At 43.1% G+C, this 14,575-nt stretch overlaps 1 protein-coding gene across 8 annotated transcripts in view; it reads right to left on the bottom strand.

Annotated features, from left to right (window-relative positions):
* Positions 1-14,575, bottom strand: part of LOC133389569 (ephrin type-B receptor 5) — a 214,905-nt gene that overhangs the window by 2,146 nt on the left and 198,184 nt on the right. For all 8 annotated transcript variants that reach the window (XM_061637532.1, XM_061637546.1, XM_061637498.1 and 5 more), the window contains exons 10-16: positions 14,420-14,475; positions 14,198-14,317; positions 13,693-13,940; positions 8,082-8,297; positions 3,941-4,090; positions 3,618-3,811; positions 3,148-3,303 (exon numbers count right to left, since the gene is read on the bottom strand). In XM_061637532.1, coding sequence (XP_061493516.1) covers positions 3,148-3,303; positions 3,618-3,811; positions 3,941-4,090; positions 8,082-8,297; positions 13,693-13,940; positions 14,198-14,317; positions 14,420-14,475 — 1,140 coding nt within the window. The remainder of the gene's footprint in view (positions 1-3,147; positions 3,304-3,617; positions 3,812-3,940; positions 4,091-8,081; positions 8,298-13,692; positions 13,941-14,197; positions 14,318-14,419; positions 14,476-14,575) is intronic.

Genomic DNA, 14,575 nt, shown 5'->3' with positions numbered 1-14,575 from the left:
TAGTTATAAAAGTATTTACATACCACCCTCTCACAAAACATCAAGGCCGTGTACAACATAAAAAAACTTTACAAGCAAGACAGAACAATCTTGACTGACTATTCAAGAGAATTTTAAACAGCTGCATAGGTTATCACTATAATATTAACTGATTAATGTAAAGTGTGAAGAGGCCCTACAAGTGGGGAGGTCTTAACGGCAAAAGATACACACAAGCAGTTACAGTAGGGCCCTGCTTTACAGCGATTTGCTAATGCAGCGGTCTCAATTAGACTAAAGCCCCACTCATACGGCGCTTGTTCCGCTTTTACGGCGGTTTTCGGGCGTCGTGCACCATTCTATTCAATGAGTTCCACTTTACAGTGGTTTTCGCTTTACAGCGGGGGTCCGGAACATAACCCGCCATATGAGTGGGGCCCTACTGTACTGAAACAATCTAGTTTTAATTGATCAAATGGGGAGCAGTTGTAATTAGTGGGAGCTAAGAGGGAAGGACAGACTTCTGGATTTTAAAGGTAATTTTGGTTCTGGTATGTCCTTTCCCTCTAATAAGGAGTGGTGGCTTCTGGCTAGGTATGAAATGGTACTTGGAAAGGGCTGTAGCTCAGTGGTTGAGCAGATGCTTTGCATGCAGCAGGTCACCAAAGCAATCTGATGTCTACATGTGCATTAATCAAACACTATAAAAAGCAATTGTGATGACTGCATGTATGAGCACATCAAGAATATTTTTGTGGAGTGTTTCACCAATGAACATTGATCTGTGAAATGGAATGCAATGTTTCATACAACTATTCTGGGCTGGGAAACACTATTTTCTGGAACGCACTGGCAGTAAGTGTAGAAAATTCTGAACGAAATGAGCCAGTGGTCTGACTTGCTATAAGTCAGCAGCTTCCCACATAATTTCACATTTTCTCCCATAAGACATTTTTATTGAGGTCTTGCAATGTGCGCATTATATATATACAGTAGGGCCCCACCTTACGGCGTTCCGCTTTAAGGCGTTCCGCTGATGCGGCGGCTTTCATTTTCAATTTTAAAGGTATTTTTTGCTCTTTTGTGACGGAACGGAACCCACCGTATAAGTGGGGCCCGCCGTATATATATATATATTTCAATCAGTTAACTGGTTAAAAAACATGCATAATAAGATAAAATTCAATAAACAGCTTTCACGCATTTTCCACCTAAGAGCTACCAAGCAGGAGCCCCCTTCATTATTGATCATATGAGGTGGGGTTTTGTGTTTCACAGCACAGTGGAGATGTGCCACTGGCCCCACTGCTGGTCTTCAGACCCCAACATTTGAGTGTGGATGGCTGCAGAGGAAAACCTATGCAAGTAGACATCTGTGTACATAGGCTTCCACAAGTGCTAAAACAGCCATGCTGGGTTCCCTGTGCCATAATGGCCTACTTACATACACTTTCCATTTCCAAATCTTGGCTCTCAATGTGTGGACATCACGAGTGGGGTGAGAAAACTGCAGCTTTGGGATGGGTGAGCAGCATGGCTCTTTTTCTCACCTGGAGCCTCTTCATGCAGTCAACACAGGCAGGGGGCTTAGTTCACACTCGTCTAGCTAGCCAAGCCTGAAGCAGTGGTCAAAGGGAACACTCTCACTACTCTCTCCTTACAATTAATATGGTCTGTCAGCGTCCTGCAAGTAAACACACTTCATAGGATGCCAGAACTTGCCCCTAATTGTGCAGAATCCTGGTGATTTGTCACAACTCCCTATGCAGAGATTCAAAAATAAACTGAAGTGAAAACAATTGTCCCAAGTTGTCCGAAATGTGTGGTCTTTTCAAACACCCTGTTCATCTAATTCAACTTAACGCTGGCCTAGGAGAACCCAAACAAACACTGTAGACAAATTTCTCATGGTAAGTTAAACTGTTTTAAACCAAAGGTGGGGGAATCACATAATTGACTGTTGTTCTTTTTATTATTGTTATTTTAAAAAGCAATTCTCCATGAACATAGAAAAAAAGTGAGGGAGGAAAAAGTGTTCTACCCAAGAAGCTGATGTTCTAAGTGTAGAATTTTTTTTCCTAGAGAAGCAACAGGTGCAGTCTAAAGTAGTGCAGTCCAGGAACAGTTTTATTGCATGACGTTTGCTTTTACCCTTTGACAGTTAAGACATCTCATTTTGTGGAACCCATCTCTTTTGCTGAATTACTGCAAATTCTGTCTGTCTGGAACAGTTTTACATATTTTTATAATTGTAGCTGCTTTCTCTGTTTTTGGAATTATATATTATAGAGCCAGTGTGGTGTAGTGGTTAAGGCAGCCTTTCCCAACCAGTGTGCCTCCAGATGTTGTTGGACCACAACTCCCATCAGCTTCAGCCAACATTGCCAATGGCTGAGGCTGATGGGAGTTGTGGTCCAACAACATCTGGAGGCACACCGGTTGGGAAAGGCTGGGTTAAGGTGCTGGACTACGACCTGGGAGACCAGGGTTCAAATTCCCACATAGCTGTGAAGCTCAGTGGGTGACCTTGGGGCAGTCACTGCCTCTCAGCCTCATGAAAACCCTATTCATAGGGTCACCATAAGTCAGAATCGAAGGCAGTACATTCTTAACCATTACATAAATACATAAGTAACAAAACCCTGGTCCAGTTCATATTCAGGTCCAAGTGACTCATGAACCTCGTCATTCTTTATCCATCATAAAGCTTCTATATTTTGTAGGCAGATCTGAACTGCTTGTGTACCTTTTGCCCCTAATCCTTCCCTACTCTTCTTCACACATATCACGTTTTCTAGATGTACATCTAAAACTGTAATGTGTGACTGAGATGAATATGGATTTGCAAATACACATATCATACAGGCCCGTTCACCAGAGAGTCAGGATTGCTGCAGCTTCCTATCAAGTGTACAATCGGTCAGAAACCCAGGCTTGCATCCAACAAAATATGCAGAACAATTTCCTTAAGCGCAACAGAACTTCCCCTCCAGCTCACTTCCAAATCTGCTCCGGAGGGTTGGGGGGAAACCCCAGAACAAATTTTGGGGGCACAGGAGAGGGAGGAGAAGTTCCAATGTGCTCGTGGAAATTATCCCGCACATGCAATGCTTTCATTGAATACAACCCCCAGGTTTGCTGCTATTCAAGATGAGGTATGGCTCTTACTCTAGAGTCATGCGTGAGATGACATCAAATGTGTTCAGGCCAGCCTGGTCAAAGTTCTCCTTGTAGCGACCCATTTTAATGGCATCCAGCCACTCGTGGGCATTGGAGAGTGAAGGGAAATCTGGGGGCGAGTTGCTCAGCAGGTGCTGGGACAGTCTATGGACAACAAAAAAAATACATTTAAAACGGGCACAAGAAAATATTCATAGTCATACAGCAACAGCAGCCATTCAGAATGGCTCTCTCTCTCTCTCTCTCTCTCTCTCTCTCTCTCTCTCTCTCTCTTGGATTTATTGATAAAAAAAGCTTTTGTATACAGGAGGCACCAGACTCCAGATCAATCCATTAGCCAAGTATTAGTCATTTCCCACTTTCAAACTGCAGCTCTCCCCCCCTCCCTTCTGCTCGTGGATCACACCCCAAAGTCCACTCCCATCCCACGTACACTCCATCCCATGAGCCCATCTCACCTGCAATTCTCTGTGCCAATAGCTTTGAGGGCAGACGGCTTGCGGATCATCTTGTCCAGAGCACTGACGATCTGCTCAAATTTGGGCCTCTGGACCCGTTCTTTCTGCCAACAGTCCAACATCAGGAGGTGCAAGACAGTGGGGCAGTCTGGGGGAGGCGGTAGGCGATAGTCCTGGTCAATAGCATTGATGACCTGCAAAGAATTGAGAGATGGGTCTGGATATAGTCCCATTGGAGTATATATGAATGTCTTCCACCAGCAAATATCTGATTCAATGCATGGGGAGATGGAAGGAGATATTTGCTCCATGTTATAACTTACATCCTGATTGGACATGTCCCAGTAAGGCCTCTCGCCATAGGACATGACCTCCCACATCACAATGCCGTAGCTCCAGACATCACTTGAGGATGTGAATTTGCGATACTGGATAGCCTCAGGGGCGGTCCAGCGAATGGGGATCTTGCCACCCTACAGAATAAAGAGAAACAAAATTAGAATATGTTTTATGTAGTCCTCATTACGTTCTGATCACTGATCACAATAAAGATTGATTGGTTGAGAAAGAAAATCAGAAAGCAGAGAACACTGATGAACCCAAAGCAACTGTGCTGAAGTCACATTAAACCTTGCCATTTCTGGGTAAAGTAACTTTTAATTTATTTATTTAAAAATATTTAAACTGTGTAATTCAAAATACAAAAGTGATGTATATACTAAAATTATTGATAAAATACCGTAAAATCCACAAAACCTTTCAAAAACAAATATACATAAAATAATGATCAACAAAATCAGTAAAACTTTTAAAAACAGATATAGATAACTAAATTACACATCTGGTTAGGCTTGCTGAAATAAAAAGTTTTCAACAGGTGTCTATAACAATAAACATAATGCTGCCTCTCAATAATAACTTCACCATAGGCTGAAGATCTTCCTTTATATCTGGAAAAGCCTTTAAAATACTTTCTTCTACACTTTCATAACCTTATGAATAAAAGTGCACCGAGATTTAAAAGCAAAGACTACTCATGCATGACTCTTGCAAATGGGAATGTCAATCCTGCACAAGCTATGATGCCCTTAGCCTCTTTCGTGTGTGTCTTTTCACTCCTCTCTCTGCCCCTCATTGCCCTCTACGTCTCCATGCCTTCCCCCCTTTCTGTCCCCATCCCCCACTGTACATGAAATAAAAAAGAAATGAGGGATCTCTTCAATGGGATATCGTGAATAATTCACTGACACGGATATTCTGATTCATTTGGGCTATTGGTTTATCAGCAGGGATTCCCAGCTGTAAAATGAGGCAAACTCTTTGAAAATGTCCCCCAAATGATATACAAATATACAGGAACCCTTGCCTTTCTGGGTCAAGCATTACACGCCAACACTAGGTGCACCTGAAATTCGAACATGAGAAGATGGTATTCTTCCTCTTTATGGTAAAGCAAGAATATGGAACTTGTTGCCCCCCATTCCTGACTATTATGAGCCATGCTGACTGGAGCTGATTAACTCAACAATATCTGGAGGGCTCTTGGCCAACCTTGCTCTAAAACATGTAATTTTATTTTTATTAATTATTTATTATATTTAAACCCCACCTTTCCCACAAATAGCTCAAGGTTGCATGCATCACTCTCCCCCTCTCCATTTTATCCTCATAACAACCCAGTGAGGTAGGTTAGGCTGAGAGTTTGTGACTGGCCCAAAGTCACCCAGTGAGCTTCATGGCTGAGTGGGGATTTGAACCCTGGTCCTAGTCTGACACTCTAAACACTATGTCCCACTGGCTCAAATCTACCTTGTAGGATTGTATAGATTTCTAAGAGTATGTTAATAAAGTCTTTGAATATATATGGGTGGGCAGGCTTTAGGCTTGCAGAATCTACTTTTAAATAGTGACCTATCAGTAGATCCTGATCTAATCCCTGCTCTAAAGTGCTGTCTCAAAACTATACACTGTCACATACATAATTACTGATGAAAAGTTTTGATTCTGAGCTTCAGACATGTCCGTTGAAAAAAAGATTTTAAAAAATACCAAAACCTACTTCTCACAATAGCAGCCTGCCCCCCCTCCTGCCAGGGCCGGATTAAGCCGAGGAGGGCCCCTAGGCTGATTGGTGTTTGGGGCCCTCTTCTCCCTACCTTTCAGCTTTTTTTCGTGCAGGTTTGCCATCAATCAAGATGGCGGCCGAGGTTTCCCTAAGGGGCTGAAGCCTCTGCCACTATCTTGGTTGATGGCAGCAATGCGCGCGTGTAGCAAGCATGCGTGCCATCAACTAAGATGGCGGCAGAGGCTTCAGCCCCTTAGGGAAACCTCGGCCACCATCTTGATTGATGGCAAACCGCAAAAAACAGTGGAGAAGAAGGTAAGTGAAACGGGGATGGCGGGCGGTTCAGAAGCTCTTGTCCCACGATAATTTTTTTAGCTTATGCACGGGCCCCCAAGAGCTCCGGGCCCCTAGGCTTCAGCCTACTAAGCCTAATGGATAATCCGGCCCTGCCTCCTGCCGCAGTCCAGTTTCATCCTGAGAGTGTTCTCCAGACCCCCGAAAATACTTTTTTGAAGGCACAGGATGCTAAAGTGGAAGAAGCAGGTTGGAAAACCCTGCTGCACAAGCAGTGTTCCCCTCCTGTATATTTTGAATACAACCATTAAACTATATTGGTCCTATATAGTATTGTCAAGAAGAAAGCAAGTACCCCAAGTATGAAGAATCATTTCAATTCAAATAATATTTTAAGCAGGTTTTTGTTGTTCCAACATTTCTCAAAACATTTCATATGTAAATGTTCGATACATTTAGGACTGCAATCATGCCGACTTACCTAGGCTAAGTCCCATTGAATTTAATAAGACTTACTTCTGCGTAGGCATATATAGGATTGTACTGTGCATGCCTCCATCAAAGAAAACCATATATTCTCTAAGCATAACTGACATATTTTAATAGCTATAATTATGATCGTAACAGAAGTTTTGCTTTTGCTTTGAAAGTTGGTGTTTTAATTTTAAACAGTTAAGACATCATGCAGAAGAAATGAAAAAAAACCCCAATATTACAGTCCACTCTTTACTATAATTCTTGGCATGGCACTTTTTCAGGAGTACAAACCTAGCATGCCTTGCCTTGTTACCAATAAAAGGGAACTGCTTCAATGGCACATTTAATAAGTGTCATTGAAGCCATTTCCTTTTGCTGGCAGCGAATCTGTGTTGACTAGGGTCTGCACACTTGTTTAATGTTACATGTGAATACCTGCACAAGTGTGTAGCTCAACTATTGTGTACCCAGGTACATGGACTGTATACTTGTTGAATGTTATATTTGAATAATTGGACAACTCAGCTGCTTGTGTATCTAGGTTAGGGATGGGTGAGAAATTTGATTCAGTACACGCTACAAGCTGAATTTATCAAATTCATACTTTCTGCAATGATATGAGATCTGAAACACGGCCATCTTTCAAAATTCATACTTATTTGAATTTTGCAGTGCAGTTCACCAACTGAACAATGCGTACACAAATACACGTTACGGGAAAGCGTGCATAAAAATTAATATGTGAGTGAAAATAACATACAAAGAGGCATCAGATGAGGAGAAATTGCTTGCAAAAATGTGTACATTACTCAAAATTGTCTAGAAAGATGTGTTTATTAGGAGAAATTCTCACTAAGATACTGGAGAGGATTTTTTGTTTTTAATCGCAAATTGCTGCAGAAATGTGGAGAACTGAATTTAAGATTGGAAAAATGACAAATGGAGAAAACCGAAACGGACAGATCTTTCCATCCCTAACCTGGGTATACGGATTGTACACTTATTAAATGCAACATGTGAACAGGGCCTATGTTATGACTGGAAGGGGCCCCTATTGGCTAGTACCCACAATGACACCTGCCCAACCCATCATCAGGGTAAGTTCCATTTTTTAAAATAGTAAAATGGAGGGCCAACTCACGTGGTAATCCAGTGCTACACTGAAGGTACAAACACACTCACTGTTCTACCAGTTCTGCTGCGTCTCCACCTTTCTCTTCAGAAAACCAGGGCACACGATGCTAGTCAAACCCTGCCCTTTTTTACTGTGAAACCTTATGGGAACTGCTTGACTGTGCTTTTTAAAAAATTCGGCTTCAAAGAGTATTCACAGTTGATCAGCAGATAAACCTGTACCCTCTCAGGGTGTGGCTAATGGAAATGCTTTGACCTGATGACTAGTGTTTACAGCCTAAATCTGGGAATAACCTAGTTTCCTTTGAAATTGCTCAGCCTGAGGGAATAACCCAAATTTGCTTGGATTTGACTTTAGGTGGAAGTTTGATGGCAACTCTTGAGTTTATTTTATCACATCTGACCTTGGCAGAACACAAACTGGTTCCTATAGGACTTGCCTGCCTGAATATTGGATGGCTGTGAAAAAGACTGTTTCTTGAGCAAGAACTCACCAAGGCCCCTGTGTAAGTTGGGTTTGAAGCATCATCTTCCAGGAACCGTGACAAGCCAAAATCTGACACCTTGCAAACCAGATTGCTGTTGACCAGGATATTGCGAGCAGCCAAATCCCGGTGGACGTAATTCATGTCTGAGAGGTAACGCATGCCAGCTGCTATGCCCCGCAACATGCCCACTAGCTGCAGCACGCTGAACTGCCCTTCCTTTTGCTGTGGATGGCACACACAAGAGAGAAGGGCCTCAGTGAAATATTAACAAGAGACTTTCCCCAGTCCCCGATTCATAACAGTACCTTGATAGGAGATCAACTCTGGTGATTAAATCATATGATATTAAATGGTGACAGTAGATACATTACATCAGGATTTTTTTTATGTCAGCAAAGCAAAGTAAGTTGCATGGCAATCTGCAAGCCAGGAAAACCCTAAGGAGGATATTTGTAAATAAACTACTTTTCTGAACATGAAACAAAACAGGAAGGAAGGCCTTGTTCTTGCGGTGATAAACATTTTGCCTGGGTTTTACCTCCTCCAAACGGTCCTCCAAACAAAATGATATGCAAAGCTAACATATCACAGAGAAGGAATTCTAGCATACCTTAACCCTGACATACCGCTTTTCTACATGGAGGAAATATTTTTAATGGAGGGACATTCAATCATGTATCCACCCCTTTCCCCACTTGCAGCCTGAAGTGATACAGCCTCAGAATGTACCACCTCAGTGAGAACCAGGCCTAAGATAATCTTCTAGATTCTAGAAGAAATAAAAACACAGAAAGTAAATACAAAAAACACGGAAGCATCACATATTGTAAATATTTGGAGGAGGTCAGGAAGAGACTTGATTTATAGGAAATGGAAAAGGGCGAAGGGACAGAGCTTCAAGGGCAGCAGTGTTTGAAAAGACCAATAAAAAGTTATACACTTTTAGTAATGTTGCTAAAGCAAGACAGCTTGAAGAAATGAATACCTTCACATAAAATAAAAGGAGGGGGAATGGGAATCAGTTTACTACTGAACAAGAAATTCCTAATTAATTGCAGAATTTCTATCAACAACCATACACTTCAGAATATTCGGTATGACATTGTTTCAAAACAAAACAAAACACCGTCATAATATACAAAACCTGACCTGTGAACATAATACCTTATTAGAAAATCCAATACCGGCAGAAAGGCTAGTTACTAAGAATTAAAAATGTAATAAAGCTTCTGACTGCAGTGGGGTTGAATTCTGTAAGAACTGTTCTGGCAATCTGGCTAAACATCTCCTGAATGTTATAAATGAGGCTCTAACTTCAGAGCTTGGCAAAGTTACTTTTTTGAACTACAACTCCCATCAGCCCAATCCAGTGGCCATGTTGGCTGGGGCTGATGGGAGTTGTAGTTCAAAAAAGTAACTTTTCCAAGCTCTGCAAGTATAAGTAATGTTCCTGAGTCTTATAATCCCACAAAAAATCCCATTATCCCCAAAGCCAATAAAGGTGCATTCAGTAATTTAGAAATGACAAGCAAATATACCACAGCAGGTGGTGGGGCAGCGCAGGTGGGGCGCAGGCAGTGCAGCATTGCTCGCCTGGTTTCCCAACGCTAAGCGTCGCTGCCAATAATCGAGAGGGAGAGGGAGAGAGGAGAGGAGCTCTCTGAAGTGTGGGCACAGCGGCACAGCCAATCCAATGCCCCTGCTGCTGCACCCACACCATGCTCTCTCGGTAACTGGCAGTGACTTTTGGTGCTGGGAAGCAAGGTGAGCAATGCCACCCTGCCTATGCTGCCAAGCTGACCGCTACTGGACACAGAACACAAAATATTTCTCTAGTAGGAATGCCTGAGGAATTCAGTCTTTGCAAAATACCAAGCTGCAGTGATCTGATCTGCGCCTACTGGACTAATATGTGGATTAGAACTTAGTTATCTACAGCTCTTCACACTGCCAAATGTTTTGACATAGTTCTCAGCTCAACCCCCTCCTCCCCATAAAAACAGAAATGATTTTTGAGAGCAAACCTATTTAGAAATTTGTATTTTGACAGAAAAGTTTAACAATTTGCATTTAAATATATTAAATGTGAATTTTCATGTGGATTTAAAACAAGAAAAATGTGGAAATGCAACAAAAAAAGGACACACGTGAAAGGCCAATCGATTTCTGATTTACTCATCTCCACTCAGACTGATGTTGTGGCCTTGGTATTGATGAGCTCAGAAAATTTAATCCTAGAGCTCAAAAGACTATTAGACTTCTGCAGGTTCTTGGGCTATACAAGCTATATTTTGAAGTTGGCATGTATACATTTTATGTTAGGTTATACAATTTCTAATAGAATTTCAAACGGGGGTATAGATGACCTAATGCACCATTTAAATACCTGTGTGAATGTTTAATTGGATTTAAATCAGTTATTTGATTTAAATTATTTTCAGATTAATTCAGAATAGTGAAAAGTATTTAACTAACAGTACAATCCTGTGCATGTCTATTTGGAAGTAAACATCACTGAGTTCAATGGAAGTGTGCATAGTTTTGCAGCATAGAGTAAACTGAGCAACCCCTAACATGGAAATTATCATTTAAAAATTAACATTCTTTGCAACATTTTATGGCACGCAGTTCATAAATTGAACTAAACAAACATGCTGCAAAAGGTGGTGCAGTTCTCCAACCAACTAATGAATATATTAGGGGAAAATGTGCACACAAATGAATATATTTGTGAAAATAAGATACAAAATTGCTTTATATTAGAGAATATTGCTTGCAAAAATGTGTTTGTTAGTCAAAACTGCATACAAAAATGTGCTTATTAGGAGCAAGTTCCATTAAAAGTCTGAAGAACTTTCATGAGGATTTGAAAAATAAGTAAGTAAACTGAGAAAACCAAAAGTGACCGATTCTTCTATTCCTAGTCAGGGTTCCTCCTTGTTTGGCACATGTTTAGAATGTGTGGGTGTGTGGATGCTAGGCCTTTCAGCAGGGCTAGCCCATGCAGTTGCCCCCCCTCCCCAGAGCTTGGAAAAGTCACTTTTTTGAACTACAACTCCCATCAGCCAATCTAGTGGCCATGGTGGCTGGGGCTGATGGGAGTTGTAGTTCAAAAAAGTAACTTTTCCAAGCTCTGCCCCTCCCTCCGGTGTTCTTTCAAAGTGTGTTTGTATCTGAACTCCCCTCTAGAGTGTGGATAGGAAATGTGGTTCTGTTTTCCAGATGTATCTCTTTATCGTCAGGCATCAGTTCTTGTCATGGTAAAAGCATGTTTTAAGGGGAAATAAGTGTCTTCGGTCCTGGACTTACCTGGGACCCAACTGAGGCCTGTCAGGCACTTGAAGAGGGGGGAGTCAGAGAGCTTCATGCCAAAATGGCATAGAGTGGGTTGGGGAGGAGCGTGGGACTTTGCCACAGGAGCCAATCAGCATGTGGCTTGACTCTTATGGGGTTGGAGCATGTGAGGCGTGCACATGATTTTAGATTGTATAATAATTATGTTATAGGGATAATATCAATAACAGTGAATACTGATATGCCATACTGGGTAGTGACATGACACTAGAAGTAATATTTAAGTCCCATTAAAATCAACAAACTTAAATTAGCTATGATTAACTTCCACTGGATCCAACCCTAGAACGGCTTCCTATCTTCTTCTGCAGCCAACACCTTGTCCTCCCCTTCACAGTTCTCCATACCTTTGCTTTACCCTCCCCCCAATCTCTGTTCTTATTTCCCACTATATTCATGTCTGTGATCTCTCTTACCTCCCGCTTCCCCTCCCCCAATGTCTCTTCTAGATAGTGACAGTTGGTGGCTGCATGTCAGTGTGGCAGTGGAATCTGCTGTGGGTTTTAGTCTGAACCTTCTTAACCTAGGACAGCTCCTTGAAAGTTCGGACTACAACCCAGAGTGGGGCAACAAGGGCAAGCAGGAATGAGTAAACGATGTTGGAAGCAACAAAAAGAATAGAGAAGAAAGGGAAATTTATGCAAGAGGGGAACAGCAAAGCGTGGGAAAAACTTGTAATGGTGGATAACAGTAGCAGGGGTAGAGGAGACACAAAATGGCGGGCAGGAGAAGAAACAGCCAGGAAAGTGTCCAAAGCACTTGGAGGCAGCGGCTGGAGGGCAATCCACAGCCTCTGGCCACAGCGATCTCTGAAGGGGCGATCTCCAGCTGCTGATCATGGAATCTGGGATTGGCGGCGGGGAGGGGAGGAAGCTGTGGCTTCCCGGCAACTGAGGAAGAGAAGGGAGTAGTCACAAGGAGGGAGGCCGCAGTAGCCTCTGGGCAGGAGGCCAGGCTGTAAGACAAGGAGCCAGCTGGAGTCCAAAGGCAGCAGGGTCCAAGAAAGCAATAAGTTTTTCTTTTTTAATAACGAAGAATTAACAAATAATTAAAAGGGAATAAGGAAAGGAGCACACTCACAAAAGACAGGAACAAACTCACAAAGGGAGTGGAGAGCTAAGGCAGAAGGATCCAACCTAGGACAAAGGCGAGGAATGGACTAGGGGAAGAGCGGAAGGAGCAGCTGGAGTCTGGACTTCTGTGCATTCCTGCCTTTGAACACCAGGAGGCACTAATACCCTCCTGATGGCATGCTACCTGGGGGAAAGGTGATAGTTGGTGGCTGCATGTCAGTGGAATCTGCTGTGGGTTTGTCAGAGCTTTCTGAGCCTAGGACAGGTCCTTGAAAGTTCAGACAAACCCGGAGCTGATTCCTCTGCCCCAATGACATACAGCCACCACTCACCACTGCTTCTAGAACACCTGTGTGGTGCCACCTCACATTTGTTTCAAAAACCACCTTTTCTATGGCTTGAGTAGTTAGCCCTCCTCCCCCACTAAAATAAAGTCTAAGGAGACACAAATCAGGGGTGGAGAACATATGACCCTCCTGATGTTGCTGAACTACAACTCTCATCATCACCACCATCATCACCATTAGCCTTGCTGGCTGGGGCTAATGAGTCCAATGCCACCCAGAGAGCCACAGCTTCCCTACCCCTGGTGCAAGCCACCTTGGCATGTCTAACTGCCTTGGCATTTCTTCTTGAAATGAAAGGCGGGATATAAATTCTATTCTTATTATTTGCATTTTCTCATATCAACCCCCCCCCACACACACGTAATTACCCTGGCCTCCCCTTCCTTCCCTCCATTATCAACCCTACTAAAAAGAAAATAGGTTTACGTTTCTTTGCCCAGCAACCTTTCTGTTTCATTTACATTTCTCTTATCAGGTGCCAAATATGCTTAAGGAACCATACATTATAAGAGACCTATAGTGCTATATCTCAGTTACGAATAATACTGACAATCCTACTTATGGAACAATGAATAATAATGATAATCCCCTCCTGCCATATGAGGTGGTAGAGGCCATGAACAGTGTGGTGTGCACAGCTCCTGCATCTGCCTATCTGGTGTGTGGACTGGCCCACCTTGCAGTGCAGTAGTCGCTTGCCCCATTCTCTTTGCTACACCTCCAGGGATCTGGCCTTAAGATAAGAAAGGCAGAGAGGGGGCGAATGGACATGTACAATGGGAAGGGCTGGTGAAGGCAACAGAGGTGGAGGGGTGCTGGCTTGGGGAGCCGAGCTTGCTGTACCCGGAGGAAGGAATCCAGAGAGCCGTTCTCCATGAACTCTGTGACAATCATGACGGGGCGGCTCTTGGTGACCACGCCCTCCAGGTGGATGACATTCGGGTGCTCAAACTGTCCCATGATGCTGGCCTCACTGAGGAATTCCCGACGCTGCTCATCGGTGTAGCCTGCCTTCAGGGTCTTAATAGCCACTGTGTATTCTCGTTTCCCTGGAGGCTTCAGGCGCCCAAAGCATACCTCTCCAAACTCTCCTGCCAGGGTAAGGGATGGAGAAGACACCACATCAGACAGAGGAGGAGCAACATCAGGCTCCAGTTTAAATCAGGAGGCACAGGGATAGATACTGGGCAAAGGCATTTTGGAGACCCAGAGCTCTCTTATCTTTCTCGGTTGCTGGAGTTTCATTTATAAAGGTTAATTTGTTTTCAGTCCACTCAGATCAGGTACACCACAAGAGGGGACTGAAATGTGAAGGGACAGATGAAACGGAAAATAGCTCCTTCGCTACCTGATCCAATGACCTCCTCGATCTTGACAAAAGACACATCGATTTCCTTGGCAAATTCCCGGATAGCTTCGTTGGGATCTTCATAGGTGGAGGGGTCAATGTAATACTTTACCCCAAGGCCTATGAGGGAAGAGAGAGATGCCAGAATCAGTGATGCAGCCGACCACCCACAAGGGAGAGACAATTATTACAAGAAAACGGAGCTGCTATTCCATCACTTACCCCGTGTACTGATGTACTGTTGCAGGCGGTCTGTGTAGGGAGTCTCTCGCCTCTTACTGCGGAGGAAGAAAAGGAAAAGTCAAAAAGGGAAGCTTTCCCATACTCATCACCTAAAAAAGGAAAAAAAGACGCTCACTGAGCTGGGGAAAAGGCAAC

The sequence above is a fragment of the Rhineura floridana genome, chromosome 1 (genome assembly GCF_030035675.1).
Source record: "Rhineura floridana isolate rRhiFlo1 chromosome 1, rRhiFlo1.hap2, whole genome shotgun sequence".
Classification (NCBI taxonomy): domain Eukaryota; kingdom Metazoa; phylum Chordata; class Lepidosauria; order Squamata; family Rhineuridae; genus Rhineura; species Rhineura floridana.
Note: the sequence above shows the minus strand (reverse complement) of the source record. Positions and strands in the feature narration are given on the sequence as shown.